The sequence below is a fragment of the Mobula hypostoma genome, chromosome 12 (genome assembly GCF_963921235.1).
Source record: "Mobula hypostoma chromosome 12, sMobHyp1.1, whole genome shotgun sequence".
Classification (NCBI taxonomy): domain Eukaryota; kingdom Metazoa; phylum Chordata; class Chondrichthyes; order Myliobatiformes; family Myliobatidae; genus Mobula; species Mobula hypostoma.
The window spans coordinates 78,613,940-78,636,887 of record NC_086108.1 but is presented as its reverse complement, the minus strand read 5'-3'; the positions used below and the strand labels follow the sequence as shown (position 1 = coordinate 78,636,887).

The window sequence follows — 22,948 nt, the reverse complement described above, 5'->3', positions numbered from 1 at the left end:
CCGTTCCAGATTCTACTGCCTCACCTTGTAAATGTATATCTAAAAATAGACCCTTATTTTTAAGCGTGACTACAACTATTGTGACATTAAGGGCAATTTTCTTTTGTAATATTGATTTTTGACAGCAAGTCAGCAATGCAGAAATAAAAACAGGCATGTCAACAATGTAAAAAATAGTTTTCTTTGTAGGACGCAAAAAGATCTGCTTTTATATTTCATGTTATTGCCTGATACTTCCTGAACCTATGACAAGCAGTAGCTGGTGAGTGAATGGATAAACCTTTTTGATCTTGTTCTCAGCTGTCTTCTTGTGGCATGTGTCATCAGCAGGAGGAGGAGCTTCAGGAACATGGGCCAGCACGTGAGTGCAAAAGGCAAAACTGAAGCAATCACAGCCATGTACAACCAGAAGTAAATAATGGATGATCCATCTTGGTTTTGTTTCTCATGTGGTCACCACACAAAAGCTAGTTTCTACCCAGATGGATTCACTCTACATAATACCAAGAAATGGCAGGGAGTCTGGGACCAATCAACATATTGTCTACGGTATGGAAGTCTTTCATTCCAGAAGTATCAATGTTTGTAGCCAAGCTGTTGCAGGATAGATAGAGCATCAGCTTCCAAGCGACCCTGTGGAAAATTGCCCAGATATGTCCTGTTCACTAAAAGTGAGACAAATCTAATCTGGCGAATTACTACTCAAGGGTCACTGACAAATAGCATTCCAGTTTACTGACGTCCAGTTTGGGCCTCACCAGAACCGTTCATGGATGAGAGAGCTGAATTGCTGAGGTACATGAGACAGACTGGCCTTGATGTCACTTGACTGAGTACAGTATCAAAGAACATCAGCAGAACTCAGGTCATTGAGCACAGCAGAAGGTGGCTATGTTGGAGACTCATCATCCCAGTCCCAGGGCATCATTGCAAGAGCTCCTCAGGGCAGTGACCTGGACTTAGACATTGACAGAAGCTTCACCATTGACCAAGTGTAAAATGGGGATGTCCACTGATGATTACACAATGTTCAGTTTGCAACTCCTGCACAAGTAAGCAGTCCGTCCCTGCGTGCAGAGAAACTGAGGCAACATTACAGCGTCGAGCACGATTAAAATCGCCGAGGCAGAGAGTGGAAAGTGAACAGGTGCTCAGCACCGTATGCTTATGTTTGACCAGTCTTCCTCTCTTCTCGCTACTACCATCGGGTGGGAAGTTCGGGAGTCTCGAGTCCCACGCTGCCTGGTTTGAGAACAAATGTTACCTTACAGTCATCAGGCTCCTGGGCAGGCTTTAATTGCCTCAGTACTGAACTGGCTCTGCAGCTGTGGATTCACTTTTGGGGGCTCTGCAGGTCATGATCTGTGTGTTATTTGATTACATTTTGTTCTCTATTTAGGCAGTTTATTCTTTTTTTGCCCTTTGGATGTGTGGCAGCCCTTATTGTGTGTTACTTTTTGTGGATTCTATTGTGTTTCTTTGTTTTGTGAGTGCCTGCAAGAAGATGAATCTTAAGGTTGTATATAGTATGCATACTTTAATAATAAACTTGAACTTTGAATTTTGACCTTTTTGTTCATGCAAATATCTAATCAACCAATCAAGTGGCAATAATTCAATGCATAAAAAAATGCAGGCATGGTCAAGAAGTTTTTTATTCAGACCAAACATCAGAATAGGGAAGAAATGTGATCTAAGTGAATTTGACCATGGAACAATTGTTGGTGCCAGATAGGGTGGTTTGAGTATCTCAGAAACTACTGATTTCTTGGGATTTTCATGGACAGCAGTCACTGGAGTTTTCAAAGAATGCTGCAAGAAACAAAAAAAAACATCCAGTGAGTAGCAATTCTGTGGCTGAAAATGCTTTGTTCATGAGAGAGGTCAGTGGAGAATAGCCAGACTAGTTGACTGCTCTTTACAAGAGTGGTATGCAGAAGAGCATCTCTTAACACACCACACCGAACCTTGAAGTGGATGGGCTGCAGCAGCAGAAGACCACAAAAATGCACTCGGTGGTGACCTTATTAGGTACAGGAGGTACTTAATATAGTAGCCACTGAGTGTATAATGTCTACAAAGGCTGTGAGAGGCTGGGTAACCTGCAGCAAATGTGACTCACTGCCTGACTGACATCTGTAAGACTATAAGACATAGGAGCAGAACTAGGCCATCTGGCCCATCGCATCTGCTCCACCATTCAATCATGGCTGATCCTTTTTTTCTCTCCTCCTCAACCCCATTTACCGGCCTTATCCCCATAACCTTTGATGTCATGTCCAATCAAGAACCTATCATTCTTAAATACACGCAACAATCTGGCCTCTGCAGCTGGACGCGGCAACAAATTCCACAAATTCACCACAATCTGGCTAAAGGAATTTCTCTGCATCTCTGTTTTGAAAGGACGCCCCTCTATCTTGAGGCTGTGTCCTTTGCCCTAGATTCTCCCACCATGGGAAACATCCTTCTAGGCCTAGACTTCCAACATTCGAAAGGTTTCGATGAGATCCCCCCTCATCCTTCTAAATTCCAGCAAGTAGAGACCCAAAGCCATCAAACATTCCTCATGTGATAACCCTTTTATTCCTGGAATCATCCTTGCAAACCTCCTCTGGGCCCTCTCCAATCCCAGCACATCTCTTCTAAGATGAGGAGGCCAAGTGCTTCTGAGAGGAGCTGGATTCTTTGGAGTTCAGTGTAACAACCAGAATTGTGACGGCATATTTTTGTGACAAATGATTCCTGTTGGTCCCAATAAGAGATCCCCATAGCCTACAGTGGGAAACCTTATAGATTAATTAATGAATCTGTATTGGGAACCAGAAACTATTAAGCACTGGAGAAATGTGATATAAGACCAGAAACAGATCAAGAGACAGTGTTGATAGTAATCTTTGATAACTCTTTTCCATATTAGATTTCTATTGGATGCTCCTGTTACTTTCCACATCACAACGATGCACTATAGGTTAATTGGCCACTGTAAATTACTCGATGCTACAGATAAGTGGCAAAATAATCAGAGGGGTGTTTGGTAGGTGTATGTGTGTGAATATGCTGCAGGTCTACAGGGAAAGGAAATGGGAGTGATGGGATTGCTCTAAGGCAGGGGTTCCCGACCTTTTTTATACCATGGATCAATACCATTAAGCAAGGGGTCCATGGACCCCGGGTTGGGAACCTCTGCTCTAAATGGATTTGGCAAGGGCTCAGTGAGCTGAATGTTTTTTTTTCCTGCTCTATAAGAATGCAAGTATGCAAGATATGAAATGCTGAAAAATTAATAAGTTTGATAAATGTTTTAAAAACTGTTATGTGACTGTGAGAACTCTGGACATAGGAGCACCATGTTATCTAAAAGTGAAAATTATAAGCAAGACAGGTGGTTCACTTACACCTATCCATATGAAACGAGTCGTAAGAGAATTAGTATGAGAATAGAAACTATGCTTTCTGGATTTGAAATAATTGCAAACCGGGTCTGTTGAACCTTTTAACTAGCATCTCTCAGGGATGGTGAGCATTCTGGTTGGCTGCATCACACGAAGGCTCCAGTGCACAAGTTTGCAGAGAGTTACAGACTTTAGCCATTGGGGGGGGGGGGGGGAACAAACTTCCCCACCATTTACAACATTGTCAAGAGGCAGCATCCATCATTAAGACCCTTACCCTCTTGGGCATGCCCTCTTCTCATTACTACCATCGGGGAGGAGGTACGTGAGCCTGAGTGCTCAGTCAACATTTTAGGAACAGCTTCTTCATCTCTGCCATCAGATTTCTGAATGGACCATGAACACTACCTCACTATTCCATCTTTGCACTATTTATTCATTTTATTTTTATTGCAACTTATAGTAATTTTTTAGTCTTGCACAATACTGCTGCCACAAAAGAATACATTGTATGACCTTTGCAGTGACAATAAGCCTGATACTAATTTTAAAATTGAAAAATAGGGAAGGAGAAGGCCATTAACTCAACCACGTGCGCATGCGCCGGTCGTGCATGCAGCCTGGGACAGCCGTTCCGATCTATTCTTTTACTTTCTTCTTCTTACGTTTTAATTTACCTTATTTTTTGTATTTTTTTCTCATGGTAACACGTCGAAGCTGCACCGTCTCTAATATGCTGGTAGAGAGAGTTTTATTTGGATTTTTCTTTAGCGCTGGAAATGGTTACATCCCTTCATGCAGGACAGAAGCAAGGTCGCATTTGTGTATTCCATGGACTAGCAAATTCCGGTTGGCTTAGTGAGCAGAGCGGCACACACCCCTGCTGAAATCTGGAGGAAAACACACACAGGGGGATCACAAAGCTGAGGAAAGAGGAGCTGTCGAGACAACAGAGACTTTTGGAGAAGAGGAGTTCAGTGGGTAATACCGTTCCGCCTGACCGGAAGTGCACTGAGAGCGGTAAGCAGCGTGAAGGAGTGGGTTGCTTACTGACCTGGCTAACAATGGATGGTGCAATCCGGGGTATATTACGATCGAGGAAAGTGTTTGCAGACTGGATATTGAGCTTTTTACTGTTGGCCTTCGGCCACATTCCACCGTGATACAACATGGGAGGTCGTTCCTGCCTGTGGCCATCGAACGTGCAGCTCCTCCCGTGGAGGGTCAGACACCCTGAGCCAACAGACTGGTCCTGGACTTATTTTCCATCTGGCATAGTTTGCATTTTGTTGTTTGATTGTGGTTTTTGTATTGCTATATTTACGCTCTATTCTTGGTTGGTGCGGCTGTAACGAAACCAAATTTCCCTTGGGATTAATAAAGTCTATCTATCTGTCTATCTTAATGATCCTCTGTTCTTCTGCAATATCACTTCTGGCTAAGGTGGGAGGGGGGGAGTAAAGGGTAGGTAGATAGTTTTCTAAAGTTCCTTTTGCTCCCAAACCCTTGACAAGAAAAGAATATGTTAATTTCTGCTTTAAAGAAAATAGTTGAGCTAACATCTGTAACTCTTTGGGACAGAGATATTCCAAGCTTCAAACATTCTTTGTGTGAAAGTAATGCAATCCATCCTTTTTCTTCCATGTCTTGATGCTCGTTTCAATATTGTTCCTCAGTTCCTGGAAACCAACAATGGCAAAATGATTTTCGTGCTGAAAATCCTATAAAGTCCCTGGACCTTCCCCATTCTAGGGAGGTTGATAGGTTCTTGACTGGTGGGTTGTCAACGGTTACAGGGAGAAGGTGTGAGAATGGGGCTTAGAGGGATAATAAATCAGCCATGATGGAATGGCAGGGCAGACTCCATGGGCCTAAGTATACTCTTCTGTCTTGTGGTTTTATGGAATACATGAATGTCTTTGTATCTTAATCCCACCCCCTTTACTGCTGGTCCTGACTCCACCATTGAATTGAATTGACTTTATTTCTTACATCCTTCACATACATGAGGAGTAAAAATCTTTACATTATGTGTCCGTCTAAATGTGCAATGTGCAATCATAGTAATTTATAATAATTTATATTAAATAGAACAGTCAATGTAACATAGAAATACACTCAAATTAGCATGAGTTAATCAGTCTTATGGCCTGGTGGAAGAAGCTCTCCTGGAGCCTGTTGGTCCTGGCTGTTATGCTGCGGTACCATTTCCCAGATGATAGCAGCTGGAACGGTTTGTGGTTGGGGTGACTCGGATCCCCAATGGTCCTTCGGGCCCTTTTTTCACACCTGTCTTTGTAAATGTCCTGAATCGTGGGAATATCACAACTACAGATGCGCTGGGCTGTCTGCACCACTCTCTGCAGAGTCCTGCGATTGAGCGAAGTACAGTTCCCATACCAGGCAGTGATGCAGCCAGTCAGGATGCTCTCTACTGTACCCCTGTAGAAAGTTCTTAGGATTTGGGCGCCCATACTAAACTTTCTCAACCGTCTGAGATGAAATAGGCACTGTTGTGCCTTTTTCACCACACAGATGGTGTGTACAGACCATGTGAGGTCCTCGGTGACGTGGATGCCGGGGAACTTAAAGCTGTTTACCCTCTCAACCCCAGATCCATTAATGTCAATAGAGGTTAGCCCATCTCCATTCATCCTGTAATCCACAACCAGCTCCTTTGTTTTTGCGACATTGAGGGAGAGATTGTTTTCTTGATACCACTGTGTCAGAAAGATGGCTTCTTCCCTGTGTGACGAGAGTACACATAGATTAAGATGTTAACTGTCCTGTGCTGGCACCAGTGGGATCAGCAGTTGGTCTACCACCTGTCTTCAGGAGAAAGAGAGATAAGGAAAACAATCGAGCAGCATTTGGAGATGTTAATTAAGGGACGGAAGGAGAGCCGTCAAGATCGGCCCCCCTTTGAACCCTGAACTGTTTGAAGTGATGGACAGGTGATACCCCAGCAGGGGGATAAAAAGGGACAGGTTCGCTAAGGCAAGACACACACGACACCCCGAGGTAACGAGACCCTGGAAGCGGTGCGTCTCCCTCAAGTCGGCAGGAAGTTTTGGAGGGCTGGTCGCGGGACCAAGCCATAGACGCACAGGGTGGTAAGGTACGATCGGCGGGAACCTGGTGTGTGTCCGCCCTTGCCTGGGTGCCAGGTTCACCGCAGGGAAACGATCGTATCTGGAAACGGAGGGGTCACGGTCGGTGACCTCAGAAGACATCACAAAGGGCTCGCCCGAAAGCTGACTGCGAAGAATATCGAAAGTCTGTGTGGAAGCCGTTTGAATATTCATTCATTTTTGCTCTGTCTCTCCTCCCCCCCACTGTCCATCTCCCACGGCAGTGATTACTGTGAACTGAACTGAACTCAATTGAACTGAACTTTGCGTCACTTTGAAACTGGTCATTTACCCCTAGATGATGATAGAGCTTGATTGATCCTGTTATCCTAATTCTGTGTACATGTGTGTTTATCATTGCTGAACTGTTGCATTTATTATCCTTTTGATTAGAGTACTGTGTTGCTTGTTTCTTTAATAAAACTTTCTTAGTTCTAGTAATCCAGACTGCAACTGAGTGATCCATTTCTGCTGGTTTGGCAACCCGGTTACGGGGTACGTAACACCTGTAATCCACCACGTTATTGTTTGAGATTAGCCCAAGCAATGTAGTGTCGTCGGCAAACTTAATTAGCAGATTAGAGCTGTGGGTGGTGACACACTCCTCCTTCCAAACGATCTGACAACCTCTCATTCATCCACAAACTGGCAGCTTCTAATTTCACCAGCACCCTTCCTCCCTAACACAAATTGTAGCAATATGCCAGTTCTGATTCTTGCTTCCAGTTCTTTCCCTTCCCCCTTTACCAAATGCTGCTGCCTGACCCACCCTCTGACTGAGGCTGTGGTTGGCCTTTTGAGCCTTGGAGGGGCAGGCTGAAATTTTATGTTGCCTGTTGTGTGCATTGGAATGTCTTGGTGCTGGTCTGTGACCATTTAATGTGCTTTCTGGTGAATTTGCACTGCACTCCTTCCTATTAATACAAGATTTTCAAAACAGGATGCTTCAAATGTAGACTAAGCACAGTTTTATGGATTTGTAAGCAAAATAGATCCCTTCCTCCTTTATATTTTAGAAATAAAAGCAATTATACATTGCAATAAGGTCTCAATTAGTTTTTTAATATTTTGTGGATCTGTCTTTGTGAGCATAAAAAGCTCTTAAGACCTCAACCATTTAGTTTTTCAACACAGCCTAGATTTGAATCGATCCCTTTGATCCAAGTGCATATCCTCACTCTTAGCAGTGCTGAAATCCATCTCCCATAGCTTTACACTCTCTTTTATTCAGCTTGATTTCAATTTCATTCATCATTTTATGTTCTCATCTAAAGTACTTATTAAGTCATCCATTTTAAAGAGTGGAAATCTTGGATATTTGGCCTTTCCTGTGTTATTGGAGTCATCCATAAAACACTGCCCATTTAAAAATTTGTTTCTTCTACTGCCTGCCAAGTGTAGTGGCCAAAACATTAACAAATCAATTCACGTACTGGATTATGTTCCAGGATGATTGCTTAATTGTTACCAGTCTCAAAGGCAACAAGACAAAAACATAGATAATTGTGCTTGCAAATTTGCAGTGTAAGTAGTTAAAAAATATTGAATCTGCCAGTCTGTTGCTCAGTTTGGCATGTTAAGAGGCTTTACTTTTCAAGTGCGGCGTCACGGAATAAGATCAAGACATCAGAGCATAATGAGACTATTTGGCCCATCGAGTCTACTCCGCATTCTATCCTGGCTGATTTAATATCCCCCTCAACCTCATTCTCCTGCCTACTCCCCTTAACCTTTGACACCTTTATTAATCAAGAACTACTTTAAATATACTCAATAACCTCGCCTCTATAGCAGTGCGTGGCAATGAATTCCACAAATTCATCAACCTCTGGCTGAAGAAATTCCGCTTCGTCTTTGTTCTAAAGGGATGTCCTTGCATTCTGAGGCTGTGTCCCCTTGTCCTAGAGTCACTGACTATAATCTCCTTACCATGATTATTTCAGAATCAGAATCAGGTTTATTATCACTGGCATATGTCGTGAAATTTGTTAACTTTGTGGCAGCACCACAATGCAGTACATGATAATAGAGGGGAAAATTTGTGAATTTTTTCAATTTATGTATGGACGTATAATGAAAGAGTGAGTTAAATAAGTAGTGAGATGGTGTTCATGGGTTCAATGTCCATTTGGGAATCAGATGGGCGATGGGAAGAAGCTGTTCCTGAATCGCTGAGTGTGTGCCTTCAGGCTTCTGTACCTCCTTCCTGATGGTAGCAGTGAGAAGAGGGAATGTCCTGCGTGATCGGAGTCCTTAATGGTGGATGCGGCCTTTGTGAGGCACCACTCTTTGAAGTTGTCCTGGAGGATACTACGGAGGCTAGTGCCCATGATGGAGCTCATTAATTTTACAACCCTCTGCAGCTTATTTGGATCCCATTCAGTAGCCCCCCTCCCTCCCCACTCCAGACAGTGATACAGCCAGTTAGAATACTCTCCATGATATATCTGTAGAAACTTGCGAGTGATTTTGGTGGCGTACCAAATCTCCTCAAGCTCCTAATGATATACAGCCACTGCTTGCCTTCTTTATAGCTGCATCGATATGTTGGGTCCAGCCTAAGTCCTCAGAAGTATTGACACCCTGGAACTTGAAGTTGCTCACTCTTTCCACTTCTGATCCCTCTATGAGGACTGGTGTGTCTTTCCTCTGTTACGTACCCCGTAACTGGGTTGCCAAACCAGCAGAAATGGACCACACAGTTGGAGTCTGGATTACTGGAACTAAGAAAGTTTTAGTAAAGAAATAAGTAACACAGTACTCTAATCATAAGGATATAAATGCAACGGGTTAGCAATGATAAAACACACGTACACAGAACTAGGATAATAGGAATCAATCAAGCTCTATCGCAGTCTAGGGGCAAAATGATCATTCTCAAGTGACGCAGAGTTCAGTTCAGCTGAGTACAGTTCGCAGTAATTGCTGTTGTGCCGTTGGAGAGAGAGAGAGAGAGCGAGTGAATGCAAATTTCGATTCACAGACCTTTGATGTTCCTCGCAGTTAGCTTTCGGCGTGAGCCCTTTTAATGTCTTCTGAGGTCACCGACTGTGACCCCTCCGTTCCGGATACGTTCGTTCTTCCGCGGTGAACCCGGCACCCAGGCAAGGGCGGACACACACACCAGGTTCCCGCCGATCGTACCTTTTCACCCTGTGCGTCTCTGGTCGGTCCCGCGACCAGACCTCCAAAACTCCCACCAACTTGTGGGAGCACACCGCACTTCCAGGGTCTCGTTACCTCGTGATCTCGTGGTGTCTGTCTTGCCTTAGTGAACCTGTTCCTTTTATCCCCCTGCTGGGGTATCGCCTGTCCATCAAACTTCAAACAATTCAGGTTCAAAGCAACCAGTCTGTCAATACTCAGAACTGTGTCTCTTTTCGTTAATCTCTCTCGCATCTCATTAACATTTCTGAATGCTGCTCCATTGTCTCACTTATCTCTCTCATTAACAGCAATCTTCTGATAACTTGGTCTTTCGTCACACCTCATCTTACCCTTCCTGAAGTCCCCAATCAATTCTTTGCTCTTACTGACGTTGAGTGCAAAGTAGTTGCTGTGCCACCACTCAACTAGCTAGTATATCTTACTCCTTTATGCCACCTCGTCACCATCTGAGATTTTGCCAACAGTTGTTGTATTGCCAGCAAATTTATAGATGGCAAATTTATTCATTATTACATTGAGCTTAAATTCACACTGACATATCATTTCACAAAGATTTCATGTTTGGGGTGGAGACTAGATGTGCCTGTCAGTCCACATCTGTACAACTTGTAGGGAGTCCCTGAATATACCCAGGTGACACTAGAAATCCAACTTAAGTAGGTTTCCTTTAAGTAACTTGCTTCCTGTTAGGTTAATCACCAACCTCTCCACAGATTGACAGATCCTCTCACAATCTAGATATGCATAATCAGACATAATATCCTGCTGCTGCTGGTCACGTCTTGCAACTCCTGAGTCCATCAACCCCCTAACTAATGCCTCATTATTGACCAGCAACAAATATCTTCACTTACTACCCAGCCAACCTTGTGGATGCCTCAAGCCCGTGATTCAACAATCCCAAATGCTGATCTCAGCCCAATGATTAGCTTGCCTGTGCATGAAGGTTGTGTGAAGACTAATGGCAGGTGTATACATTAACATAACAGTTAAATTGCTAGACCAGAAGATGGAGCTTCACATTATTGATCCCACCCTACCATGTGAGGAATCTGTACTGTAAGGGTTTAGATGGGGCAGAATTTGTTAAGTGTGTCCAGGACGGATTCCTGTCACAGTATGTGGACAGGCCGACCAGGGGGAATGCCATACTAGATCTAGTACTAGGTAATGAACCGGGTCAGGTCACAGATCTCTCAGTGGGTGAGCATCTGGGGGACAGCGACCACCACTCCCTGGCCTTTATAATTATCATGGAAAAGGATAGAATCAAAGAGGACAGGAAATTTTTTAATTGGGGAAAGGCAAATTATGAGGCTATAAGGCTAGAACTTGCGGGTGTGAATTGGGATGATGTTTTTGCAGGGAGATGTACTATGGACATGTGGTCGATGTTTAGAGATCTCTTGATAAATTTGTCCCGGTGAGGAAGATAAAGAATGATAGGGTGAAGGAACCGTGGGTGACAAGTGAGGTGGAAAATCTAGTCAGGTGGAAGAAGGCAGCATACATGGGGTTTAGGAAGCAAGGATCAGATGGGTCTATTGAGGAATATAGGGAAGCAAGAAAGGAGCTTAAGAAGAGGCTGAGAAGAGCAAGAAGGGGGCATGAGAAGACCTTGGTGAGTAGGGTAAAGGAAAACCCCAAGGCATTCTTCAATTATGTGAAGAAAAAAAGGATGACAGGAGTGAAGGTAGGACCGATTAGAGATAAAGGTGGGAAGATGTGCCTGGAGGCTGTGGAAGTGAGCGAGGTCCTCAATGAATACTTCTCTTCGGTATTCGCCAATGAGAGGGAACTTGATGATGGTGAGAACAATATGAGTGAGGTTGATGTTCTGGAGCATGTTGATATTAAGGGAGAGGAGGTGTTGGAGTTGTTAAATTACATTAGGACAGATAAGTCCCTGGGGCCTGACGGAATATTCCCCAGGCTGCTCCACAAGGCGAGGGAAGAGATTGCTGAGCCTCTGGCTAGGATCTTTCTGTCCTCGTTGTTCACGGGAATGGTACCGGAGGATTGGAGGGAGGCGAATGTTGTCCCTTTGTTCAAAAAAGGTAGTAGGGATAGTCCAGGTAATTATAGACCAGTGAGCCTTACGTCTGTGGTGGGAAAGCTGTTGGAAAAGATTCTTAGAGATAGGATCTATAGGCATTTAGAGAATCATGGTCAAATCAGGGACAGTCAGCATGGCTTTGTGAAGGGCAGATCGTGTCTAACAAGCCTGATAGAGTTCTTTGAGGAGGTGACCAGGCATATAGATGAGGGTAGTGCAGTGCATGTAATCTATATGGATTTTAGTAAGGCATTTAACAAGGTTCCACACGGTAGGCTTATTCAGAAAGTTAGAAGGCATGGGATCCAGGGAAGTTTGGCCAGGTGGATTCAGAATTGGCTTGCCTGCAGAAGGCAGAGGGTGGTGGTGGAGGGAGTACATTCAGATTGGAGGGTTGTGACTAGTGGTGTCCCACAAGGATCTGTTCTGGGACCTCTAATTTTTGTGATTTTTATTAACGACCTGGATGTGGGGGTAGGAGGGTGGGTTGGCAAGTTTGCGGACGACACAAAGGTTGGTGGTGTTGTAGATAGTGTAGAGGATTGTCAAAGATTGCAGAGAGACATTGATAGGATGCAGACGTGGGCTGAGAAGTGGCAGATGGAGTTCAACCCGGAGAAGTGTGAGGTGGTACACTTTGAAAGGACAAACTCCAAGGCAGAGTACAAAGTAAATGGCAGGATACTTGGTAGTGTGGAGGAGCAGAGGGATCTCGGGGTACATGTCCACAGATCCCTGAAAGTTGCCTCACAGGTGGATAGGGTAGTTAAGAAAGCTTATGGGGTGTTAGTTTTCATAAGTTGAGGGATAGAGTTTAAGAGTCGCGATGTATTGATGCAGCTCTATAAAACTCTGGTTAGGCCACACTTGGAGTACTGTGTCCAGTTCTGGTCACCTCACTATAGGAAGGATGTGGAAGCATTGGAAAAGGTACAGAGGAGATTTACCAGGATGCTGCCTGGTTTAGAAAGTATGCATTATGATCAGAGATTAAGGGAGCTAGGGCTTTACTCTTTGGAGAGAAGGAGGATGAGAGGAGACATGATAGAGGTGTACAAGATAATAAGAGGAATAGAGTGGATAGCCAGCGCCTCTTCCCCAGGGCACCACTGCTCAACACAAGAGGACATGGCTTTAAGGTAAGGGGTGGGAAGTTCAAGGGCGATATTAGAGGAAGGTTTTTTACTCAGAGAGTGGTTGGTGCGTGGAATGCACTGCCTGAGTCAGTGGTGGAGGCAGATACGCTAGTGAAGTTTAAGAGACTACTAGACAGGTATATGGAGGAATCTAAGGTGGGGGCTTATATGGGAGGCAGGGTTTGAGGGTCGGCACAACATTGTGGGCCGAAGGGCCTGTACTGTGCTGTACTATTCTATGTTCTATGTTCTATGTCTATCTTCCCCGTGGATTGTCACCTTGTTGAGGTGGAGAAGCTTGTGTGGTCCTGTGATCCCGAGAGCAATGCCATCTGGAGCTATGCTCCTGGTAGGGTCGCCCATGGCGGTAAGGTTGAGGGTGAGGTCCCTGACAAAGAACAGTCCAACCAAGACCTCAACGGTGGAACAGGCGGACGAAGTTACTTTGAACTCAACGGCTGTGAAGGCGGATGAAGGCTGCAACAAATCCATCAGCTCCAATCGTCGTGGTTTCTATACCATCGGAATCAGTTGGTTGATTTGTGTAGTATCGTATGCTTCTTGGAGTGCAACGTCAAGTACACGTTAAACAAATACACGCACAGGCGAGTTCGCTCTGTGGGCCACTTCTTCAGAACGAAGACCATCATCCTCGACCTCGAGGGATAACCACGACGACGACTGTATATATGCACAAGTGATAGCTATGAAACTACTGGATTGCTGTGAGAACCTGACTGAATCCCTAATGTCCTGCAGAGAATGACATCTGCCATTGTTCTTGCCCTGGCAACTTCTGCTGCCCTTGACCTTTTAGCAAGTAGAGGTCATGGATTTGGAAGGTGCTGCTTAAGGAAAAGTTGTTGTAGTGCAATCCGAAGATGGTATAAACCGCTGCTATTGTGTGTCAGTGGTTGAGTGAGCGATTGGTTGTGGATGGGGTGTCTTATCGAGTGAGCTGCTACGTCCTGTTAAGCTTCTTGAGTGTTGTTCATGCTGCGCTTATACGAACAAGTGCTCTTCTGACCTGAGCTTTGTCATTGGTGGATAGGCTATGGGGAGTTAGGAGAGCTGCTCATTGCAGGGTTCCTAACCTTTGACCTTTTCTTGTAACCTTATACACATTGTGGTTATGGCTACTCCAGTTCAGTTTCTGTTCGGTGACAAGAGTACAGACATTTTGGAACTTCTGCAGAGATACCCTGTGTCTGAGAAAATTAACCTCCAACCACCGCAACCACTTTCCTTTGTGCTGTCTGTGCTTCAAACTGGTGGAGGCTTTTCCTCTGATTTCTTTGTGTTCCAGTTTATGAGGGCTCTTTGAAGCCATATTTAATTGAATGTTTATTTAATGCCAAGGGCAATTACTCTCACTTCAACTCTGGAGTGCTTTTTCAGATTCCATTGAAATTCTCAGCCAAAGTGTTCTTTCATCAGGTTGCACATCAAACTTAGATAGTCAAGCTATTCTAATGTTCACTATTTGGACAAAGATTAATTGCATATTGATATTTTGCAGATAATGTTACATAATATAGGAATGATGGTCAAGTCCAAAGAATATCTAATTTGGAGAAAAGCAGATAATTGATCATTTACATCTATTTGGAAAATAATAATATAAACATTTGGTTGTCTTGTTATTGTCAGTGTGCTTAACATCAAGGACTATCATCGAAAAAGTAAGATCTATGAAGAATTTGGGGAGAATTAATGCAGGATGATGAAATGGTATTGGAATTGTAATTGCAATACTTCAAAATTGAGCAGAATGGTTGGATATACCATACTGTGCATCAGGAAACAGTGAGTAGAAGGAAGGAAGGAGATTGTAATCTGCACAATGTGAAAGCTAACAGGTGGTAATATTTCAGATTTCAAACTTGTCTTCCAGGATGTTTTGGAGAGAGTGCAGTCCAGAGCATATTTCCAATTACTGGGCTCAGGTTTGTTAATCAAAAACTACTTTTAGATTGTTGTTCTTAGAACAAAGGTCAAACTGCAAGATAGGAATGACCAGAAAAAAACTTAATTTTGCATTTAAATTTAAAGAGTAAGTTATTAACATATAAATATTCCCCATTTAGTACAGAATCCAAAATTGACTTAATAGCTCATTTTGATTCTAAATGTTTAATAAGGGCACAGATGCAATTTATTTTCTATGAACTATGTAATACAGTTATGGAACACAGGGCAAAATAAATTAGTTATTATTGTGATATATAAAGTGTATTCGGATAAAATTTTAATACCAGCAAGAGCTTCTCCTTCCTGAAATATGAACATGTGATACTCAAGGGAGAAATCTTCAATTAAAAATGAACAAAGAAGAAAAAGGAGAGAATGAATAAGGGTTCACAAGATCACAATGGGTTTTTGAAAGGTTCCGTTTGGCAAATGCTACCAAGATGCGAATGTACAGATTTAAAACTGGAAAAAATACAAAGGGGATGAGAGTAAAAAAACATTGTTATGCAGAATTTAGTTATGATCTGGAAGTCACTGCTGTAACAATTGGCATCTTCTGGAGAGAACTGGATAGACATGAAGAAGGTTTATGAGTGGAGGAATGGTATCAATGGATTGCTCAGATAGAAGCTGGCAGACACTTACTGAACCAAAAGGCCTCTTCAGTGCCACAACAATTCTATGATTCAAAGAAATGTGAAACCCAGCTTCACTGAAGATGTGAATTGTGCTATGAAAGGTTTAATTTTTGCGAACTTTCATCAGGTGATACAGTAACTTCAGATGGTTTCTTAAAGTTTTTTTAAGAAAAATTTGAAAGTAAGTTGCAATATATGTCTTCCCATCATTCAAGGTAGGCAGTAGTTACATAAATGCCTTGAGAAGTATATTACAAGACAAATATCACATCATAAGACTCAAGTACTTTACAAAAATCAGTACACTTTGTTACATCCGTTGATAAGTGTTACATTTATTCAGCAAATTACAAGCAAATATTTATAGAGCTCCAGTCATATGATCATATATCATTTGACTTGAATGCAGCTCCTGCTTTCTTTCCTGTCAGAAGGGGCAAAGAGCATCGAGAATGGAACATCATTGTCTTTATTTTTCAGAAGATAATGAAAGCAGTAAGACCATAAGACATAGGAGCAGAATTAGGCCATTTGACTCATCGAGTCTGTTCTGCCATTCGATCTTGGTTGATCTTTTTTTTCCCTCCTCAGCCCCACTCCCCGGCCTTCTCCCCGTAATCTTTGATGCCGGGCCAAACAAGAACCTATCAAGCTTAGCCTTAAATACACCCAACAGCCTGGCCGTCACAGCTGCCTGTGGTCACAAATTCCTCAAATTCACCAACCTCTAGCTAAAGAAATGTTTACACATGTCTGTTTTAAATGAACACCCCTCTATCTGGAGCCTGTTCCCTCTTGTCCTAGACTCCCCCACCATGGGAAACCCTTTAAACATCTGCTCCATCTAGGCCTTTCAACATTTGAAAGGTTTCAATGAGATCACCCCCTCCCCTTATCCTTCTAAATCCCAGTGAGTACAAACCCAGAGCCACCAAACGTTCCTCATTTGACAACCCTTTCATTTCCAGAATCATCCTTATGAACCTCCTCTGAGCCCTCTCCAATGCCGGCACATCTTTTCTTAAAGGAGCCCAAAACTGTTCACAATACTCAAGGCGAGGCCTCACCATTGCCTCATAAAGCCTCAGCATCACATCCCTGCTCTTGTGTTCAAGACCTCTTGAAATGAATGCTAACCTTGCATTTGCCTTCCTCACCACCGACTCAACCTACAAGTTAACCTGTAGGCTGTTCTGCACTCTTAAGAGTCCCTCAGTATCTCAGATTTTTGAATTTTCTCCCCATTTAGAAAATAGGCTGCACATTTATTTCTTCTACCAAAATGCATGACCAGGTGTTTTCCAACATTATATTTCATTTGCCACTTTCTTGCCCATTCTCCTAATCTGTCTAAGTCATTCTGTAGCCTTCCTGTTTCCTCAACACTACCTGCCCCTCCACCAATCTTTGTATCATCTGGAAACTTGGCAACAAAGCCGTCCATTGTATCATCTAGATCATTGATATGCGGTATAAAAAGAAGCAGTCCAGCACCAACCCTTGCAGAACACCACTAGTCACTGGCAGCCAACCAGAAAAGGATCCTTTTATTCCCACCTGCTGCCTCTTACCAATCAGTCAAAGCTCCAACCATGCTAGTAACTTGCCTGTAATACCATGGGCTCTTAACTTGGTAAGCAGCCTCATGTGTGGCACTTTGTCAAAGGCCTTCTGAAAATCCAAATATACAACATTAACTGCATCCCTTTATCTATCCTACTTGTAATCTCCTCAAAGAATTCCAGCAGGTTCACCAGGCAAGACTTTCACAAAAGGAAACCATGCTGACTTCGTCCTATCTTATCCTGTGTCACCTAGTACTCCATAACCTCATCCTTCACATTTGACTCTTAACGTCTTCCCAACCACTGAGGTCAGGCCAACTGGTCAATAATTTCCTTTTTGCAGCCTTTCTCCTTTCTTAAACGGTGGAGTGACATTTGCAATTTTCCATTCCTTGATAATTATGCCAGAGTCCAATGATTTTTGAAAGTTCATTACTAATGCCCCCACAATCCTAACTCTAACCCATGCGTTAGGAAGTAACTAGCAAGATGGTCAAAGGAGAGGCAATGGATGTCATTTACTTGGATTTTCAGAAGGCATTTGATAAAGTGCCACACAGGAGACGGTTTAACAAGATAAAATTGTATGATGTTACAGGAAAGATACTAGCATGGATAGGAGAATGGCTGACAGGCAGGAGGCAGTGAGTGGGAATAAAGCAGACCTATTCTGGTTGGCTGCCAGTGACTAGTGGTGTTCCTCAGGAGTCGGTATTAGAACTGCTACTCTTCACATTGTATGTCATTGATTTGGATAATGAATTGATTGCTTTGTGGCATAGTTTGCGGATGATTTCGAAGACAGGTGGAGGGCTAGGTAGTGCTGAGAAGCAATACAATTGTAGCAGGACTTAGGCAAATTTCAAGAATGGGCAAAAAAGTGGCAGATGGAATGCAGTGTTGGGCAATGTATGATAATGCATTTTGGTAAAAGGAACAGTAGTGCAGACTATTATCTAAATGGGGGGAATGTTTAAACATCAGAGGTGAGGAGGGACTCATGCAAGACTACCAGAAGGTTAATTTACAGGTTTAGTCTATGGTAAAGAAGGCAAATGCAATGTTGGTATTTATTTCAAGTGGAATAGAATATAAAAGCAAGGAGATAATGCTGAGGCTTTATAAGGCACTAGTCAGGCCACACATGGATTAATGTCAACAGTTTTGGGCCCCGTATCTCAGGGGATATGTTGTCATTGGAGAGAGTCCAGAGGAGGTTCACAAGGATGATTCTGGGAATGAAGGGGTTAACATATGAGGCAGCTTTGGGCCCGCACTCACTGGAATTTAGAAGAATTCAGAGGGATCTCATTGAAACCTACTGTATGTTGAAAGGACTAGATAGGGTGGATGTGGAGAGGATGTTTCCTCTGGTGGGGGTATCCAGGACTAGAGGACACAGCCTCAAATTTGAGGGGCAACCTTTTAGAACAGAGGCAAGAAGGATCGTTTAAGCCAGAGAGTAGTGAATCTGTGGAATGCTTTGTCACAAACTGTGGTGGAGGCCAAGTCCGTGGGTATATTTAAGGCAGAAGTTGATAATTTCCTGATCGATCAGGGCATCAAAGGATATGACAAGAAGGCAGATATATAGGGTTGAGTGGGATCTGGGATCAGCCATGACAGAATAGTGGAGTCGACTCGATGAGCTGAATGGCCTAATTCTGCTCCTATGTGTTATGGCCTAATTTCCACCGCTATCTCTTTCAGAACCCCAGGGTGCAGTTCATCTTGTCCATGTAACTTTATGTACCTTTATGTCTATCAACTTTTTGAGCACCTTCTCTCTTGTAAAAGTAACGGCAGTTACTTCTCTTCCCTCACATCCTTCAACACCTGGCACATTGCTAATGACTTCTACAGTGAAGTAGAGTCTTTCACAGTGCAAAATACTTATTTAGTTCATCTACCATCTCCTTGGCCCTTGTTATCATTTCTCTGGCTTCATTTTGTAGTGGTCCTATATCCACTCCCGTCTTTTTCTATCCACCTTGATATTGTTTGCTAGCTTGCTTTCATATTTCATCCTTTCCCTCTTAATGATTCTTTTAGTTGCTTTCTGCAGGTTTCTAAAAGCTTCCCAATCCTCTATCTTCCTGCTAGTTTTTGCTTTGTTGTATGCCCTATCTTTTGCTTTTACATTAGCTTTGAGCTCTTGTCAGCCATGGATGTACTATCTCGCCAGTTGAATATTTCTTTGTTTTTGGAATACATGTATACACCATCTTCCTAATTTTTCGCAGAAATTCAAGCCATTGCTGCTCTGCTGTCATCTCGTTCAGCCTCTCCTTCCAATTTACTTTGGCCAACTCCTCTCTCATACCTCCGCAATTTCCTGTACTCCACTGAAATACTGCTATGTCAGACTTTACTTTCTCCTTATCAAATTTCAAGTTGAACTCAAACATATTGTCATCACTGCCTCCTAAGGGTTTCTTTACCTTAAGCTCCCTATCGCCTCTAGTTAATTACATAACACGTAGTCCAGTATAGCTGATCCCCTAGTAGGCTCAACAACAAACTGCTCTAAAAAGCCATCTCATGGGCATTCAACAAATTCACTCTCTTGAGATCCAATACCAACCTGATTTTCCCAATCTATCTGCATGTTCAAATCTCCCATGACAATCATTGCCCTTTTGGCTGGCCTTTTCTATTTCCCATTGTAATCTGCAGTTCACATCTCAGCTACTGTTGGGAGGCCTGTATATAACTGCCATCAGTTTCTTAACTCAACCAAAAGGATTCAACATCTTCTAATCCTGTGTCACATCTTTCTAAAGATTTGATGCCATTCTTTACCAGCGGAGCCACGCCACCCCCACCACATAGCTTCCTATCCCTCCGATACAATGTGCAACCTTGGACATTCAGCTCCCAACTCTAACCATCTTTCATCCACGATTCAGTGATGGCCACAATATCATACCCAACAATCTGTAAAAGTGCAACAAGATCATCCACCTTATTTCTTATACTCTGTGCATTGAGATATAATACTTTGAGTACCGTATTTGCTGTGCTTTTTGATTCTGCATCCCTAATACACTGATATTTACCCTGCTGGCTGCACTTTTGCCCTATCATCTGCCTGCCCTTCCTGACAGTCTGACTGCACGTTATCTTTGCATTTTTTACTATCCATCCTATCCCAAGTCCCTTTACTCCAGTTCCCATCCCCCAACAAATAAGTTTGAACCCTCCTCAAAAGCCCTAATAAAGTTGCCTGCGAGAATATCTGTCTCCCTCTGTAGAGATATTTGGAAATCTTTTTTATCTCAAAGGTTATCAACAGATAGTGCATACTGTTATGCTTTCAGATACTGTGTGTACTCTGAATGTGTTGGTGCATTGTCATATGGCTTCCTGCATAGTTTTTGTCCAATACATAATTTATGTTCCTAAAATTATAAATTTCCACAATAATGCACACTGCATGCATTTTACATTTATTTTTTCTCTTTCTTTTGTGTCCTCAAGCAAGGTGAAGGCATGTTCAACAGAGCAAAGTTACTGAACATTGGCTACATGGAAGTTCTGAAGGATGGAGAGTATGACTGCTTTGTATTCAGTGATGTGGACTTAATCCCTATGGATGACAGAAATCTCTACCATTGTTATGACCAGCCACGTCATTTTGCAATCGCCATGGACAAATTTGGATTCAGGTGAGGTTGAGGTTAAATTATATTACTGAAAACCAGTTGTTTTTAATGTTACATGTATTTGAAGAACCAGCATTGTTCTTAACAATCACTGGAGCTTGTTCACTGTAATATCAGTCTTGAATTCAAGTAAGCCGAGCAGAGTTAAGTTACTGACGTACTCAGAGCAGAAATATCAGGGATCATCTTATTTGCCATATACGTGTACATCTTCATGCATTAGGAATACGTAGTGGTGTGCTGGTGTGCTACACAACTAAAAACAACAATATTCAACTGTTATAAAAAATTATATAAAAGTACAGATATGGAATAAAATGTGCATTAAAACATAATGAGCATGTATTTACCATGTAGACAGCATTCTAAAAAGTGGTTTCAAGTGTTCACAATGCAGTGACTGATGTAATAGATAGAGAGGGCGGGGAGGATAATTAGAATGGTTGATCAGGTGAACTGCCTGGGGCAGGAAACCTTTTTTTTTTGTTTGTATTAATAGCCCTGTAACACTTTCCAGAAGGGAACCTTTGGAAAAGGCATTTTGCAGGGTGGTTAGTGTCCACAATGATTTTCCTGCCTGCTCGATTGTCCTGGACACATGCAAATCCTGTAGTGATGGTAGACAGTTCGCTTTCATTTTTATAAATTGTGACAGGATGCTGCTCCAAAACCAGGCGTTATTGACTGAAATAAGGATGGTCTCTATGATGGCAGTGTAGAATTACACTCGTATGTTCTGGGGAAAATGGAATTTTACCAATTCCTCAAAGGGAAAAGAGGTACATCTTCTGCCAAGTCTTTTTGTTACTGAAAGAATGAAAGAGACAAGGTTCTCCCACGTGAGGAAATCAAATATCTCAAACCTCTGCTTCAAGTGTACTTCTGGGTAGAGCTGTGCATCTGCATTGTATTTGTTTTTGTGTGCAGCTCCATTAAGATGTTATTAGCAAAGCTTTCTGAACTTGTACCTTTCACCATTATGCAGCTGCACATTCTCAAGAATATTAACAGAGTGAATTGCAGATAAGGATGTGGTAGTTTTTTTTCTCTCTCTCTTTGTTCTGATACAAAGGATCTGTCAGTTATTTCAGGCTAAGTCATTGATATATTCCTGACCAACTATTATTCTGTACGTAATTTCACAGATGCAAATAATTATTTTAAAAGAGGAAATATTGTGGATCATCAAATACAATATAATGGGTAAATTAGAGAGCTGTACAAGGCCATTAGAGAATATAGGAGTTATAATGAGTTTTGAAATTTATTCTTGTTGTCTAAATCCTCTGATTGTCTAATACTGCCTTGTGCTCCTTTGTAATCTCAATGTAACTGGCTTTATTGGATTGTTTCTGCTGCTGTTTTTGGAAGCATTTCTTAACTATCTGATTCTGCTGTTCCACTTGTGCTTCCAGCACTCGTCCTTAATGTCCTCATATACCTTTTATGCCTGGTTGCTATTGAACTTCCTTTATTCCCCTCCACATCAGCTGTCCATTTCCCTCCATCAATAGCCCCTGACCCACTGAGTCCCGCCAGCACTTTTTGTACGTCGCCAATTTCCAGCATTTGCAGCCTCTTGTGTTTCCATTTTATTTAATATTTCAACCCCTTGTCAGAAAAGACAAATGTACCAATGTCTTCCTAATTAATAACTGTGATCTCTTGGTGTGTTGTGCTCAAAAATAATAAATTGCCTGAATCTCAGACCACCAGCATCTCATCTCATAATATTGAACGTGATTTGCTCATCTTATTAAAATAAGTGCTGTCATGCTTCCTCATACAAGATCTGCCGCTGTCTCCATTCCTCGCTCCATGTCAGCAAGACGAAGGAATTGGTTGTTAACTTCAGAAGGAGTAGCGGACCGCACGACCCCATTTACATCGGTGGTGCGCAAGTGGAACAGGTCAAAAGCATTAAGTTCCTCGAAGTCAGTATCACAAATGACCTGACTTGGTCGAACCAAGCAGAGTCCACTGCCAAGAAGGCCCACCAGCGCCTTTACTTCCTGAGGAAGCTAAGGAAATTTAGCCTGTCCCCTAAAACCCTCACTAATTTTTATAGATGCACCGTAGAAAGCATTCTTCTGGGGTGCATCACAACCTGGTATGGAAGTTGTCCTGTCCAAATTCCACAGGTTTCTCCGCATCTCTGTTCTAAATGGATGTCCTTCAATCCTGAAGTTGTGCCCTCTTGTCCTAGACTCCCCTACCACAGGA

General features: G+C 42.6%; 1 protein-coding gene across 3 annotated transcripts in view; it reads left to right on the top strand.

Annotated features, from left to right (window-relative positions):
• b4galt2 (UDP-Gal:betaGlcNAc beta 1,4- galactosyltransferase, polypeptide 2) overlaps positions 1–22,948 on the top strand; it is a 397,773-nt gene that overhangs the window by 291,016 nt on the left and 83,809 nt on the right. For all 3 annotated transcript variants that reach the window (XR_010019928.1, XM_063064452.1, XM_063064453.1), the window contains exon 4: positions 20,541–20,728. Coding sequence is in view for 2 of the 3 variants with exons in the window: in XM_063064452.1 (XP_062920522.1) it covers positions 20,541–20,728 (188 nt within the window). In the remaining variant the exon portion in view is untranslated. The remainder of the gene's footprint in view (positions 1–20,540; positions 20,729–22,948) is intronic.